The following is a 14,389-nucleotide window of genomic DNA, read 5'->3' as shown; positions in this document are numbered from 1 at the left end:
AGTTAGGATGGTGATCCCCCTTCACAGCCCTGAATAAAGAAGGAAAAATAAGTGAACAAGGGGATGGGTATAATTAAGTTAGTTATGCAAATAAGTTATTGGGGTTGTTAACACATCAACTAACGTTTGTTAGAAAATGTTATCAACTTTAATTGACTGAATTTATTCAGTAATTGGGCTTTTCAACACATGAATACTGTGTAATATATTTTTAACTCGCATATAGGGGAGTCGAGAACAGCTTGATATTGTAGCGGTGTTTCCCAGAATGCCCAGCGTTCGTTCGAACGTTCATAGTAGGCACCATGAGTGACATGAGTTGGGCATTAATGTAAGGACCTCTGATTTGTGTTCAGTGCACATGAAAGTCAATGTAATGTTTTGAGACAAATAGTGAGCAGGTCCTGCAGTAATGGAGTGTGCTGAATTTTAGTATCTGGGCTAAAATAAAGTTCTTCTGTTCCTTATCTACTGGCCGGTCAATCCCTGGCCTGTTACATTACCGTTCTCAATTACAGGAAAGTCTTGGAAACACTGACTGAACTCGTTCACAAGAGATGTGATCACAGACACTAATTCCCCCTTTTAGCAGGAAGTTTGCACATTTTATTGCGGGCAACGCGGGGATGTGCTGCGTAGTTGTCTCGAAGAGACAAAGCTTCGCACATCCATTTTAACAGCCTCGCCTTCACTCTCCTGCACCTTGTCCCGCAGCATTGAGGCCATTCCTTTGTGCTCACCTGTCATCGCAGGAGCCCCGTACGTTGTAACGCCACAATTTAACCACTTTAAGTTCCATATTATCAACTGCATCTGACGCAGCTTTGAAAATGTCCTTACCCGTTGTTGTGCCCTTTAGACTCCTAAGATCAAGCAGCTCCTCTGTAATGCGAAAGTTATTGTTCATTCATGTGTGGGCCATATTCCATTATATTTTTAGAATTTGCTGCGGCCCAATTAAAAATCGACCACGGGCACAGTTGGCCCGCGGGCCGTAGTTTGGACACCCCAGATTTAGAACAATAATGAAAACACCCAATTATAAAATAACAGTATGAAACTGAGTAATGAATGAAAATGTATGAACAAACCTAAATTTGTTTCACATTGACTCAAAGTAGCCGGTGTTTATCTTGCTGACAGCTTTACACTACTAATGGAAGTGTCTTAACCAGCTTCATTAGTTTGTCACCTGGAAGAATTTTCAGTTAACAGCTGAACCTTTTCAAAAGTTTACTGGTGAAATATTTGATCTTAAAGAGTTTGAGATCATCACTTACGTAGTGCAAAAGTTTTGTTCGTAAACAGCAAAATAGACCTGCTCAACTACTGTACTAATCCATATTCATATTATGGCAAGAACTGCTCAACTAACCCATAAACAAAATCACATGAGCCATGTTTTCCACATGAGACACGTGATCACATGTAGGACACGTTATGTAGCAAAATATGATAACATGGGGAAACTATGTGGGAAGATTTTTCCCCACGTTGTTGTATGTGGTACCATGTGGAAAACATGTCATTACATGTAATGTGTCACAAATACTGCAACTTTTCACCAACATATTCTCAACAAGTACAATAACATGAGCAACAAGCAGTGATATGTGAACCCTCGTATGCTAAATGTTGATGAGCCAGCGGGTCCGTGGAGTTTAGCATGTCTGATTTATGTGCAAAGTTTCGTGAGGTTTGAAGCATTCCTGGACCTTATACATCAACTTCCTGTGTCGAGGTGAAAAATCTAACTTTGCCGCATCACCCTGGTGACTCCCTTTCGCAAAAAAGCTGACTTCTCAATATATCATCATCAATGTTTTAAGGTTATTCTGACCCGATTTGATGTTGATGTGATCAACTACCTCGATGAAGCATGGGAAAGTATGAAATATTTATTTTCCAGTTGCCAGCAGGAGGTGTTATGACTCAGCAAATATTACCATACAGGTGTCTTCAGGGCGGGACTGTTATCAAACATGAAATGTTTGAGGAGGATCAGAATATGTACATATTGTTCCATATATGGGCACACCGTTCGCCAAAAACAAATTCTTTTGATAACTTTTCATCTCCCAGGTGTTAAGACAGGACAGACAAAATGCAAATTGGTCCGACAAAATCTGTAGTAGGAGTTCGTTAAAATACAACATGTGGAAATCGACAAAAATGGCGACTAAATTCAAAATGGTGGACTTCCTGTTAAATTGAGGTCATGGTGCCAGGAGACTTTCTTGTACATCGCCATGTGATACACATTTCCACCGAATTTTGTGCATGTCGGTGAAACTAGGTGCCGGGGCTGCAGTTTAGTGGGCGCTAGTGAGCCATTTGGATACGTCCACTCCCAAAAGACATATCAGATGTATTGTCTCACCACGCCGGATGGATGTGTGATGGAGGTTTCAAGCATCTTTTGACCGTCAACATCAACTTCCTGTGTCATGGCGGAAAATAAAAGTTTGATGCATTGCTATGGCGACGCCCTTCGACAAAAACGCATTCACTTCTTGATATATCATTATCAACATCTTAACACTATTCTGACCTGATTTGACATAGATCTGATCAACCAGCTCAACATAGCATGTGAAGGTTTAAAAAGTGACATTTCCTGTTGCCACCAGGGGGCACTATCACTATGACCAAAAATTACCATGCAGATGTCTTCAGGCCCGGACTGTTATCATACCTGTAAAGTTTGGAGAAGGTCCGTCCATGTACACAAGATTTACAGCCATTGAGACCCTCAAAATGGCCGCCACACCACCAGTCGACGAAAACAACTTCTTTTAACAACTTACTTTTAACATTTAGTCACGCCAAATCGCTTTCATGAGTTTTGGAGAGCAGTTGTTTACGTAGAATAATAATAATAACACAGAATAATAATAATTCCTTACATTTCAATGGAGCTTTCACACCATTCGGTGCTCCAATGACAAACACAAAGGTTCCATAATATTCTCATTACCTCTTCATCCGATTAATCTGCTCTGTTTTGTAGTAAACGCAGTGAACTGCTTTCCTGCCTTCATAGTGTGTCTGCATTTGAGCTCACTACTCTAGAGCTTAACAGGGTTTCGCATGTAATCCAACGGGTTTCCCATTGATAACTGTACGTGTTTCACAGGGGAATACACATTGGTTCCACATCAATTTTCACATATAATCCCATTGATTTCATGCGTAATCCGATGGTTTTCACATAGGACAAGGTTGGGGTTTCCTATGAGAGTAGACATGGGTGTCCTCCTTCAAGACTGTTGGAAAAGCTCTAGGTGATGATCTTATTTAGCTCCTCCAAAGAATGAATAGTGTGCGAAGCTGTTATCAAAGCAAAATCGGGCTACTATACTGAAAAATATCAAATTTAAAATATATTATTTACTTTCACTATGTATTCCTTACGTGTTATTTCATCGCTTCAGTAGTTAAACAATGTAGAAAATGGTCAAAATAATTGGGTTATGTGTTGCTGCACAATTCAATTCTTAATTAACATCTTACCTTTGCCCTTGATTTCAGATGGTCCAGACGTGACTTCAGTTGAAATCTCTATTTCTTCTTCTGCAGGTTTTAAAAAAATAACAGTAAATTGACTGAGAATCTTGAAACATATTCAATATATAAAATGAATATCTAACTTTTCATTCTTAATTGTATTTCTTGCAAAGATACAACATCACCCTTTTCAGGTCAGAATGAACGAATTTGAAAGATCTTAGTCTTTTTGTTTGCTGATGCACAGGAGGTATGTAACAATTAAGGTATTTATCTGATTTATAGTTTTTTTTCATTGAGCATAATGTTCATCTGAGGTTAGAGGTTTTATCAAGTCCTTATCAAAAAAATAATAAATAACAGAATAGGTCATTTGTCAATGTAAGCCAAATAGAAAAATACTATTTCAGATGTATTTACATGGGTCTGGTCAGAAGTACATTAAATTGAGTCACAGCGCCGCCTGCTGTTGTAGAGGGCAAATTACTCGAAACATTTGTGAGAAGATCCTCATTTCAATGATGAAAGTAAAATTGTGCCAGAAGTCATGAGATGTTTTTTTTTTTAAATATTTATCAGACATGGTATATTTCTTTCTTAAGTACGGTCTATTAGAATATGATGTGTATTTGTTTGATTCATACTTTTTGTATTCTCAAGAAAAGCATTAGTTTGTTTAAGGTGTTTTAACTATATTGTGTTTGTTAATGAATCAAGTTATTGAAACTTGATTCGTATCACGTATTCGTTTTATTTTATTTTGTCACGGTTTGATGGTTTTAAAATGTAATCTCATGAATTTGACATGTAGTCTCATGCGTTTCACAGGTAAAGGTATGTGTTTCATATGGGAACATACATGTGTTTTCTATGTAATCTCATGGGTTTCACATACTTCTGAGTTTGTTGCATCTAATACAAATTTCACTCTGAGGGATTAATAAAGTATCTATCTATCTATCTATCTATCTATCTATCTATCTATCTATCTATCTATCTATCTATCTATCTATCTATCTTTCTATCTATCTATCTATCTATCTATCTATCTATCTATCTATCTATCTATCTATCTATCTATCTATCTATCTATCTATCTATCTATCTATCTATCTATCTATCTATCTATCTATCTATCAGTCACTGGAACATTATCTGACCTGCAGTAATCTCAGCTCGCCCTCTCTCTCCTTTTCTCTGTGTTTGTGATAGTCAGCAGGTTTTCAGTGTCTTCTTCATTACCTCTTCATCCGATTAATCTGCTCTGTTTTGTAGTAAACAAAGTGAACTGCTTTCCTGCCTTCATAGTGTGTCTGCATTTGAGTTCACTACTCTAGAGTTTAACAGGGTTTCGCATGTAATCCAACGGGTTTCCCATTGATAACTGTATGTGTTTCACAGGAGAATACACCTTGGTTCCACATCAATTTTCACATATAATCCCATTGGTTTCATGTGTAATCCGATGGTTTTCACATAGGACAAGGTTGGGGTTTCCCATGAGAATAGACATGGGTGTCTCTCAGCACATGTGGGACCTCCTTCAAGACTGTTGGAAAAGCTCCAGGTGATGAGCTTATTTAGCTCGTCCAAAGAATGAAGAGTGTGCGAAGCTGTTATCAAAGCAAAATCGGGCTACTATACTGAAGAATATCAAATTTAAAATATATTATTTACTTTCACTATGTTATTCCTTACGTGTTATTTCATTGCTTCAGTAGTTAAACAATGTAGAAAATGGTCAAAATAATTGGGTTATGTGTTGCTGCACAATTAAATTCTTAATTAAAATCTTACCTTTGCCTTTGGTCTCAGATGGTCCAGATGTGACATCAGTTGAAATCTCTATTTCTTCTTCTGCAGGTTTTAAAAAAACAACATTAAATTGACTGAGAATCTTGCAATATGTAAAATTAATATCTAACTTTTCTTTCTTAAATTTATTTCTTGCAAAGACACAATATCACCCCTTTCAGGTCAGACTGAACGAATTTAAAAGATCTTAGTCTATTTGTTTGCTGAACCACAGGAGGTATGTAACAATTAAGGTATTTAACTGATTTATAGTTTTTTTCATCATTGAGCATAATGTTCATCTGTGGTTAGTGGTTTTATCAAGTCCTTATAAAAAAATAATAAATAACAGAATAGGTCATTTGTCAATGTAAGCCAAATAGAAAACTACTATTTGAGATGTATTTACACGGGTTCGGGCAGAGGTACATTAAATTCAGTCACAATGCCGCCTGCTGTTGTAGAGGGCAAATTACTCAAAACATTTGCGAGAAGATCCTCATTACAATGATGAAAGTAAAATTGTGCCAGAAGTCATGAGATGTTTTTGTTTTTTTATATTTATAAGACATGGTACATTTCTTTCTTAAGTACGGTCTATTAGAATATGATGTGTGTTTGTTTTATTCATACTTTTTGTATTCTCAAGAAAAGCATTAGTTTATTTAAGGTGTTTTAATTATATTGTGTTTGTTAATGAATCAAGTTAATGAAACTTGATTCGTATCACGTATTCGTTTTATTTTATTGTGTCACGGTTTGATGGTTTTAAAATGTAATCTCATGAATTTGACATGTAGTCTCATGCGTTTCACAGGTAAAGGTATGTGTTTCATATGGGAACATACGTGTGTTTTCCATGTAATCTCATGGGTTTCACATACCTCTGAGTTTGTTCCATCTAATACAAATTTCCCTCTGAGGGATTAATAAAGTATCTATCTATCTATCTATCTATCTATCTATCTATCTATCTATCTATCTATCTATCTATCTATCTATCTATCTATCTATCTATCTATCTATCTATCTATCTATCTATCTATCTATCTATCTATCTATCTATCTATCTATCTATCTATCTATCTATCTATCTATCTATCTATCTATCTATCTATCTATCTGCCACTGGAACATTATCTGACCTGCAGTAACCTCAGGTCTCCATCAGAGCAGCTCGCCCTCTCTCTCCTTGTCTCTGTGTTTGTGATAGTCAGCAGGTTTTCAGTGTCTTCCTCATTACCTCTTCATCCGATTAATCTGCTCTGTTTTGTAGTAAACACAATGAACTGCTTTCCTGCCTTCATAGCGTGTCTGCATTTGAGTTCACTACTCTTGAGTTTAACAGGGTTTCACGTGTAATCCAACGGGTTTCCCATTGATAACTGTATGTGTTTAGCAGGGAAATACACATTGGTTCCACATCAATTTTCACATATAATCCCAGTGGTTTCAAGTGTAATCCGATGGTTTTCACATAGGACAAGGTTGGGGTTTCCCATGAGGGTAGACATGGGTGTCTCTCAGCACATGTGGGACCTCCTTCAAGACTGTTGGAAAAGCTCCAGGTGATGAGCTTATTTAGTTCGTCCAAAGAATGAAGAGTGTGCGAAGCTGTTATCAAAGCAAAATGGGGCTACTATACTGAAGAATATCAAATTTAAAATATATTATTTAATTTCACTGTTATGACTTACGTGTAATTTCATCGCTTCAGTAGTTAAACAATGTAGAAAATGGTTAAAAATAATTGGGTTATGTGTTGCTGCACAATTCAATTCTTAATTAACATCTTACCTTTGCCCTTGGTCTCAGATGGTCCAGATGTGACTTCAGTTGAAACCTCTATTTCTTCTTCTGCAGGTTTTAAAAAATAACAGTAAATTGACTGAGAATCTTGCAATATATTCAATATATCAAATTAATATCTAACTTTTCTTTCTTAAATTCATTTCTTGCAAAGACACAATGTCACCCCTTTCAGGTCAGAATGAACGAATTTGAAAGATCTTAGTCTATTTGTTTGCTGAACCACAGGAGGTATGTAACAATTAAGGTATTTAACTGATTTATAGGTTTTTTTCATCATTGAGCATAATGTTCATCTGTGGTTAGTGGTTTTATCAAGTCAACGTAAGCCAAATAGAAAAATACTATTTGAGATGTATTTTACACGGGTCTGGGCAGAAGTACATTAAATTGAGTCACAGCGCCAACTGCTGTTGTAGAGGGCAAATTACTCAAAACATTTGTGAGAAGATCCTCAATACAATGATGAAAGTAAAATTGTGACAGAAGTCATGAGATGTTTTTGTTTTTTTATACTTATAAGACATGGTACATTTCTTTCTTAAGTACGGTCTATTAGAATATGATGTGTATTTGTTTGATTCATACTTTTTGTATTATCAATTAAAGCATTAGTTTGTTTAAGGTGTTTTAACTATATTGTGTTTGTTAATGAATCACAAGGTAATTTTTGTTGAATATGTTTTGTCTGTTAAGTTTTGCTGTTTTGCTGTTAAGTTTTGCCAGGAAAGTTACAAAATTATAATCTCACCTGTCCCAACACTTTCTTCTTTGTAGGAGTTGTGGTCCAGGTGTTCTTTCTGATCTTTATTTTGAACACACGTCAGTCTGCTGTAGCTCTGGTCATTGTTTTCAGAGACCATGACGTCAATTTTTTCCAACAGAGATACGATCTCTTTTTCATCCGTCATAGTTCTTGTACATGTGTGGTATCTTTTTTCAGCAAAACTGCTATTAGCTTTCAGGTCTGCCAGGGCACCTTCACATTTTTCATTTGACTCATGAGTTACAACTGTCATTAAATAGGAGAGAAATCCTCTCCCAAAAGTTTTTTCTAACCACTGCACTCTTGATTTGTAATGACTGTTGTGCTGTCCATATGGTACCAGTAAGAGAAAGGCATGAATTCCCTGATTTAATGGGACTCTGTCAATGTTTGGAAGACCAAGCATGTTAATGACAGAGATGTGCCGACCACACAAATCATACAGTTTGGCTGAAAATTGTTCCACATTTGTTTGGTCGTCATGGTCAAGTAAGATGTTTTTTGTTCCGATCTCTATGGAATTTCTGTCACCAGTTAACAAAAGCGTGAGCTCAGGGATCACTGAAACAAACAAAACAACATCAGTAGATTAAACATTAAAATGTCAATGTTAAAGTGGTGCAGAGTTTGCAGAAATGAACAACTGAAATATAATCCATAAAATCCATGTTGTTGTTCCTAATTAAAATATTACCTGTGTTATTGCTTGCAGCTGAAGCTGACTTGGTGACTGAGTGTTGAGGTTCATGGGGGTCTTCTACTGGATCAAACTCCATCTTATCGGCTCTTCATCTTTTCAGTCATAAAACAAAGTAATTCACAAAAATGAAACAATATTTCAATACTGCAAATTACATTACATTACATTTAGCTGACGCTTTTGTCCAATTCGACTTACAATAAGTGCATTTCAACCATGAGTGTACAAACCCAGAACAACAAGAATCAAGAAAATACAATTTCTTCAAGAAAGCCAAACTGCAAAGTGCTATCAGTAAGTGCCATTTTAAGCACTACCAAAGTTCTACTGTTCAAGGTAAAGTCAGAAGAGGTGTGTTTTTAGTTTGCGGCGGAAGATGTATAGACTTTCTGCTGTCCTGATATCATTGGGGAGCTCATTCCACCATTTAGGAGCCAGGACAGCAAACAGTCATGATTTTGTAGAGTGTTTAGCTCAGTGAGGAGCAACAAGCTGATTGGTAGATGCTGAGCAGAGGGAGCGGGCTGGGATGTAAGGTTGGACCATGTCCTGGATGTATACTGGACCTGATATGTTCACAGCGCGGTACGCAAGTACCAATGTTTTGAAACGGATGCGGGCGGCTACTGGTAACCAGTGAAGGGAGCGGAGGAGGAGCGGAGTAGTGGGAGTGAATTTAGGAGGTTAAAGACCAGTCGAGCTGCGGCATTCTGGATGAGCTGCTGAGGTCGGATGGCACTAACAGGTAGACCTGCCAGGAGGGAGTTACAATAGTTTAGACGTGAGATGACCAGAGCCTGGACCAGAACCTGTGACGCCTTCTGAGTGAGAAGGGGACGTATTCTCCTGATGTTGTGCAGCATGTATCTACAGGAACGTGTCATTGTAGTGATGTTGGCAGTAAGAGAGAGTTGACTGTCGAGTGTCTCCAAGGTTCCTTGCAGTCAGGGTCGGGGATAACACAGAGTTGTCCATGGTAGTAGTCAGGTCGATGGTGGGAGAGTCTTTCCCTGGAGGGAAGAGCAGTTCAGTCTTGTCGAAGTTAATTTTCAGGTGGTGTGAGGACATCCACTGAGAGATGTCAGTCAGACAGGCAGAGATTCATGCTGCTACCTGTGTTTCAGATCGGGGAAAAGAAAGGATTAGTTGGATGTCATCAGCATAGCTATGGTAGGAAAAGCCATGCGAGTGAATGACAGAGCCGAGAGTTGGTGTACAGAGAGAAGAGGAGGGGACCCAGGACGGAGCCTTGAGGGACACCAGTAGTGAGAGGACAAGGTTCAGACACAGATCCTCTCCAAGTTACCCGGTAGGTGCGGTCGTTGAGGTAGAATGAGAACAGGGAGAGAGCAGAGCCTGAGACACCGAGGTCCTGAAGGGAGGAAAGAAGGATCTGGTGGTTCACTGTGTCAAATGCAGCAGAAAGGTCCAGAAGGATCAGGACAGAGGACAGAGAGGCTGCTCTGGCAGTGTGAAGCTGCTCAGAAACAGCAAGGAGGACCGTCTCTGTTGAGTGGTCTGTTGAAACCAGACTGGTGAGGGTCAAGAAGGTTATTATGGTGAAGATAGGAGGAGAGTTGATTGAAGATAGCTCATTAGAGAGTTTTGGAAAGAAAGGGAAGAAGAGAGACGGGTCTGTAGTTGTTTACTTCAGCCGGGTTGAGGGTGGGTTTCTTCAGGAGAGGGTTCACTCTCGCCTCCTTCAGAGAGTTCGGGAAACAGCCAGTTGACAGAGAAGTGTTGATGAGATGGGTGAGAAAAGGAAGAAGGTCTGGAACAATAGACTGGAGAATGTGAGATGGGATGGGGTCGAGGGGGCAGGTGGTTGGGCGGGCGGAGGTTACCAAGGTGAGAACTTGATTGGGAGACAGGGGGGTGAAAGAGGAAAGCGAAGGGGTTGAAGATGAAGTTGATGAAAATGTAGTTACAGAAGCTGGGTTTGAAAATGAGGAGTGTATGTCATCTATCTTTTTAGTAAAGTAGTTGACAAAGTGGCTTGGTAGAAGGGAGGAGGGAGGAGGAAAGGAGGGGGGGTCAAGGAGGTTGGAGAAGATGGAGAATAGCTTTTTGGGGTTGGAAAATGAGGATTGAACTCTGGTTAGGGAGAAGGAGCTTTTGGCTGCAGAAATTGAGGCAGAGAAAGAGGAGAGGAGAAATTGATAAGTGAGCAGGTCATCAGGGTGGTTAGATTTTTTTCCCATTTCCTTTCTGCCGCTCTCATAGTGGCTCTCTCGGCACGCACCGAGTCAGACAACCATGGAGCTGGGGAGGACTTGTGGACCCGTCGTAACGTAAGAGGACAGAGAGAATCAAGAGAGGAAGACAGAGCAGAAAGGAGAGTGTCTGTGGCTGAGTTAGGATGCATGAGGGAGAAAGAGTCAGTTGAAGGGAGGGCAGATAAAACAGAGGAGGCCAGAGAGGAGTTGTTTTTATCCTTCGAGTCTTCAGAGACTCCAACGAAAGACTCCTTTGTCTTTATCCTCCAAGTCTTCATCGGACAAGCCCTCAGATGCTGAAGCTGATGCTTCAAACACTTCCTGGTTTTACAACAGGGTTAGCTACAGCTGGTCAGACCACACCCCCTGCTCGTTAGGCCTCCAGTCACCAGGTGTTACAAATGGGCAGCAATAGAAACTCACAACTGATTTCTAAACAAAGAAAACTTTCACACAGTCTCTAAATTTAGGTCACAAACTGGTCCCGGAGAGAGTCTTTTTACCTCAAACAGTAGAAAGTAAAATACAACTTAGTTCTCAATAGAATTGGAATAAAAGACCACCAGTTTAACTCTAAACTTGTTCTCTTTGACTCAGTTATTTGAGTGAAAACAAGAATCCAATCACGTACAATTCCAGCTACCAAAAAACAGACGAGCTTTAGGAGTCAAGATAGCCTAAAACAGCAGATGCAATAATAAACTTTAGCAGAGAAGCGCATTTAAAGATTATACTTTGCCTTAGTTCAAGTGATCCAGCTGTATGTAGTCCCCCAAAAGTAAAAAATACACATCACCATTCAAATGATTTGATAAAATAACAAAAAGTATATCTAACACATAAAATGTTTTGATTTTAGACACACACACACACACACACACACACACACACACACACACACGTTCAAAGCTCAACATGTGTCCAGCTGTTCTAACTGGTCTTTGCTGTTCCTTTCCCAACACGGGAACACAACAAAAACAAACTCACACACACACACACACACACACACACACACACACACACACACACACACACACACACATTCACTCACACACGAGGTGCGTGAAAATTAGTTGTGTTGAGTTGGAATGATGTTGTCTAACAAAATGTGCCACAGAATTGGGCGATAATTTATATATTATGTAAAATAAAATATCAAACCAGACCATTTCAAATTCATAAATTTGAATTGGTTTCAAAACATTTTTTTTTACAAAACTATGACAGGTACCAGACAGTGATATTCCATCAATAAATTTCCTTTGATCTAATTCATCCTAAAAATAATACACAATTTTGGCTTCTTTTTTACTCAAAAATGCATTATAAATTCAGAAGAAAGGAGATCTAATGAGGAATAATTTAAAATAAAAAGTGTAAAACCAGTGTCAGTGAGTTGGAATGAAGTTGGGTGACGAGGTTTGACACAAAAATTTGTGATAAATTTTCCATTATGCCTTACAAGCATTAAAAAACAGACGGTCAGTTTTGACAACAGGAGGACAACAGGTGTGACTATTTGCTGGCATCGGAAAATATGAAATGGTTTAAAAAAAAAATTCGGACTAAAATATGACAGACACCAGTCTGTGATAATCCATTAAGAAATTAATTAAATCAAAATAAGTCACAATTTTCACTTTTTGTTTTCTCAAAAATGAGTACAAATTTAATTAAAATGAGGTCTATTGACCATAAATAATAATTTAAAAAAAGTGTAAAACCAGTGTCAATAAGTTGGAATCAAGTTGGATGAAGAGGTTTGAAAAAAAAAAATTGGATACATTTTTCATTATAGGACTACGCACCTTTTGTTGGAGAGCTAATTTGACCCGGACGAATGCAGCTCTCTATTGTCCGCAAAGACAACACGAAGGTTAAGATTTTATTGATAGTGGTGAAATGTTGCAAACATAATCTGAAAAGTTGTTGACTTTTCCTCTTTTTTTTTCTGTCTATTCCACGTGAGGAGACGCAACAGGACAATGTGACAAAGTCCATATGAAACATGTGCAGTGTATTTAAGAGCATTTGGCAGAAAAGGTCAAGGAAAGTTTTCTGTTTACTTGCATTGACACACCCCATTTAGACAACCAGAGCTCAAGCAAAAGTTGTACTTCTTAGATTAAGAGTAGAGAAGGTTAAATGTGAGAAAATATTACTTTAAATCCATCTGAATCCTGCTGTTAAATAATAATTTTCTAAGAGAAGGGGAGTGTCCCTGCATGATGTGTTTTTCCTGTTCACCACAAGTCACACAAAACTAAAATAAATGGATCATTAAATAGGCGGAACTAAGTAAATGTGTGTGCGTGCACTAAAAGAACATCCTCTAAAGAAGTCAAAGCAGCCAAAACTTAGAGGAAATATAAATGTAGGAAAATAAGGTTTCAGATACTGTACATGAACAGATTTAGCAGATTTAAATCTGTAAGCGAAAACACCATAAGATTATTATATAAACTTACCATTTGATGCGTATTTCTTCAGCTCTGCCTGTCTTTGCAAATGTGGCTGCAGTATCACATATCCCCACAGTCCGCCTCACATATATATAGAGAGCAGAGACCGTTAGATAATTAACTGTACTCCACAAAACCCTCCCACATGCCTTTAACAGATCTAATGTCACGTGATAGGTCTAAGCGGCTGCAAAACTCTGCACATTAGTTTGGGTTAGGTTAGGTTAGGTAGTTACTTTATTAATCCCCAAGGGGAAATTGTTTTGCTACAGCAGCATACAGGAAAGCAATGAAATAATAATAAAATAATAAAAAGCAATAAAATAACAGTAAAAAAAAATATTAAATATAAAATGCACAGTATATACAGTACAGTATATATATTTATATATATATATATAAACAACCAAGAAACGCAGACAACAGTGTAATGTTATAACATTACTTGTAAATCAGTAATGTTTAAAGTGAAAATGAAACTGAGAGCTCTGTTTCCTGGAGATTTACAAGAAAACAGAAAATAGGCCTGTTGAAAACATCCAAACAAGCACGTACCACTGTAAGCCCTGAACAGTCTGTGACGCAGCAGCTGCCGAGAGTTTGATTACAAAGACTTTCAAAATATCTACCAGGAAATCCAATAATATTTAACTCGTGTTAGTCCAAAAAAGGAAGAGGGATTGATATGGTTTCAAGGTTTTAGTTTCAATTTCAACTGGTCCTGATGTAAGTTTTAAAGTAAAACCAAAAACCTGAGATTTAGTTCCTCTTTCCTTTTATGGAGCCTTTTCACTGAACTGTGCTGCTAATAACCCTCCAGTTATTGTTATGTTGGTCAAAACCAGTGGTGCAAGATATTAAACAAATGCAAATAAACAGAGTCTATTTAACAAAAGCAAAGTGAAGTTAAAGCATAGACACACACTCACACTGAACACACACACACACACACACACACACACACACACACACACACACACACACACACACACACACACGTTCAAAGCTCCACGTGTGCAGCTGTCCTCACTCGTCCTTTGCTTTTCCTTTCCCAACACGGGAACACCACAAAAACAAACACTGATCAGCAGGTGAGTCACTTGTGCAGGATGAGGGGAGCCTAAGAGATCGTGTA

The 14,389-nt window shown here is 38.2% G+C and overlaps 2 protein-coding genes across 4 annotated transcripts in view; both read right to left on the bottom strand.

Annotated features, from left to right (window-relative positions):
- LOC138198242 (interferon-induced very large GTPase 1-like) overlaps positions 1–14,389 on the bottom strand; it is a 39,968-nt gene that overhangs the window by 5,994 nt on the left and 19,585 nt on the right. For all 3 annotated transcript variants that reach the window (XM_069149547.1, XM_069149550.1, XM_069149548.1), the window contains 2 exons: positions 5,305–5,364; positions 3,514–3,573 (listed from right to left, as the gene is read on the bottom strand). In XM_069149547.1, coding sequence (XP_069005648.1) covers positions 3,514–3,573; positions 5,305–5,364 — 120 coding nt within the window. The remainder of the gene's footprint in view (positions 1–3,513; positions 3,574–5,304; positions 5,365–14,389) is intronic.
- On the bottom strand, positions 5,515–13,277 carry LOC138197700 (uncharacterized). Its single transcript, XM_069148557.1, has 6 exons — positions 13,261–13,277; positions 9,143–9,689; positions 8,571–8,668; positions 7,862–8,437; positions 7,099–7,158; positions 5,515–5,525 (listed from the first exon to the last, which is right to left on the bottom strand). Exons 3-6 carry the CDS (start codon positions 8,650–8,652, stop codon positions 5,515–5,517), a joined length of 729 nt encoding a protein of 242 aa, XP_069004658.1. The 5' UTR covers positions 8,653–8,668; positions 9,143–9,689; positions 13,261–13,277.

Source organism: Embiotoca jacksoni, unplaced genomic scaffold (genome assembly GCF_022577435.1).
Source record: "Embiotoca jacksoni isolate LCO1_2020_lvr unplaced genomic scaffold, fEmbJac1.0.p SCAF_15, whole genome shotgun sequence".
In the NCBI taxonomy this organism is placed as follows: domain Eukaryota; kingdom Metazoa; phylum Chordata; class Actinopteri; family Embiotocidae; genus Embiotoca; species Embiotoca jacksoni.
This window is presented reverse-complemented; position numbering and strand designations above follow the sequence as displayed.

Bases quoted from the DNA above. Each gene is read 5' to 3' on its own strand.
- LOC138197700 (XM_069148557.1), bottom strand. From the start codon at position 8,652: ATGGAGTTTGATCCAGTAGAAGACCCCCATGAACCTCAACACTCAGTC. The intron at 8,438-8,570 runs GTAATATTTTAA...TGTTTGTTTCAG, and splicing joins AGCTGCAAGCAATAACACAG to TGATCCCTGAGCTCACGCTT. The intron at 7,159-7,861 runs GTGAGATTATAA...TAAAACCTGCAG, and splicing joins AGAAGAAAGTGTTGGGACAG to AAGAAGAAATAGAGGTTTCA.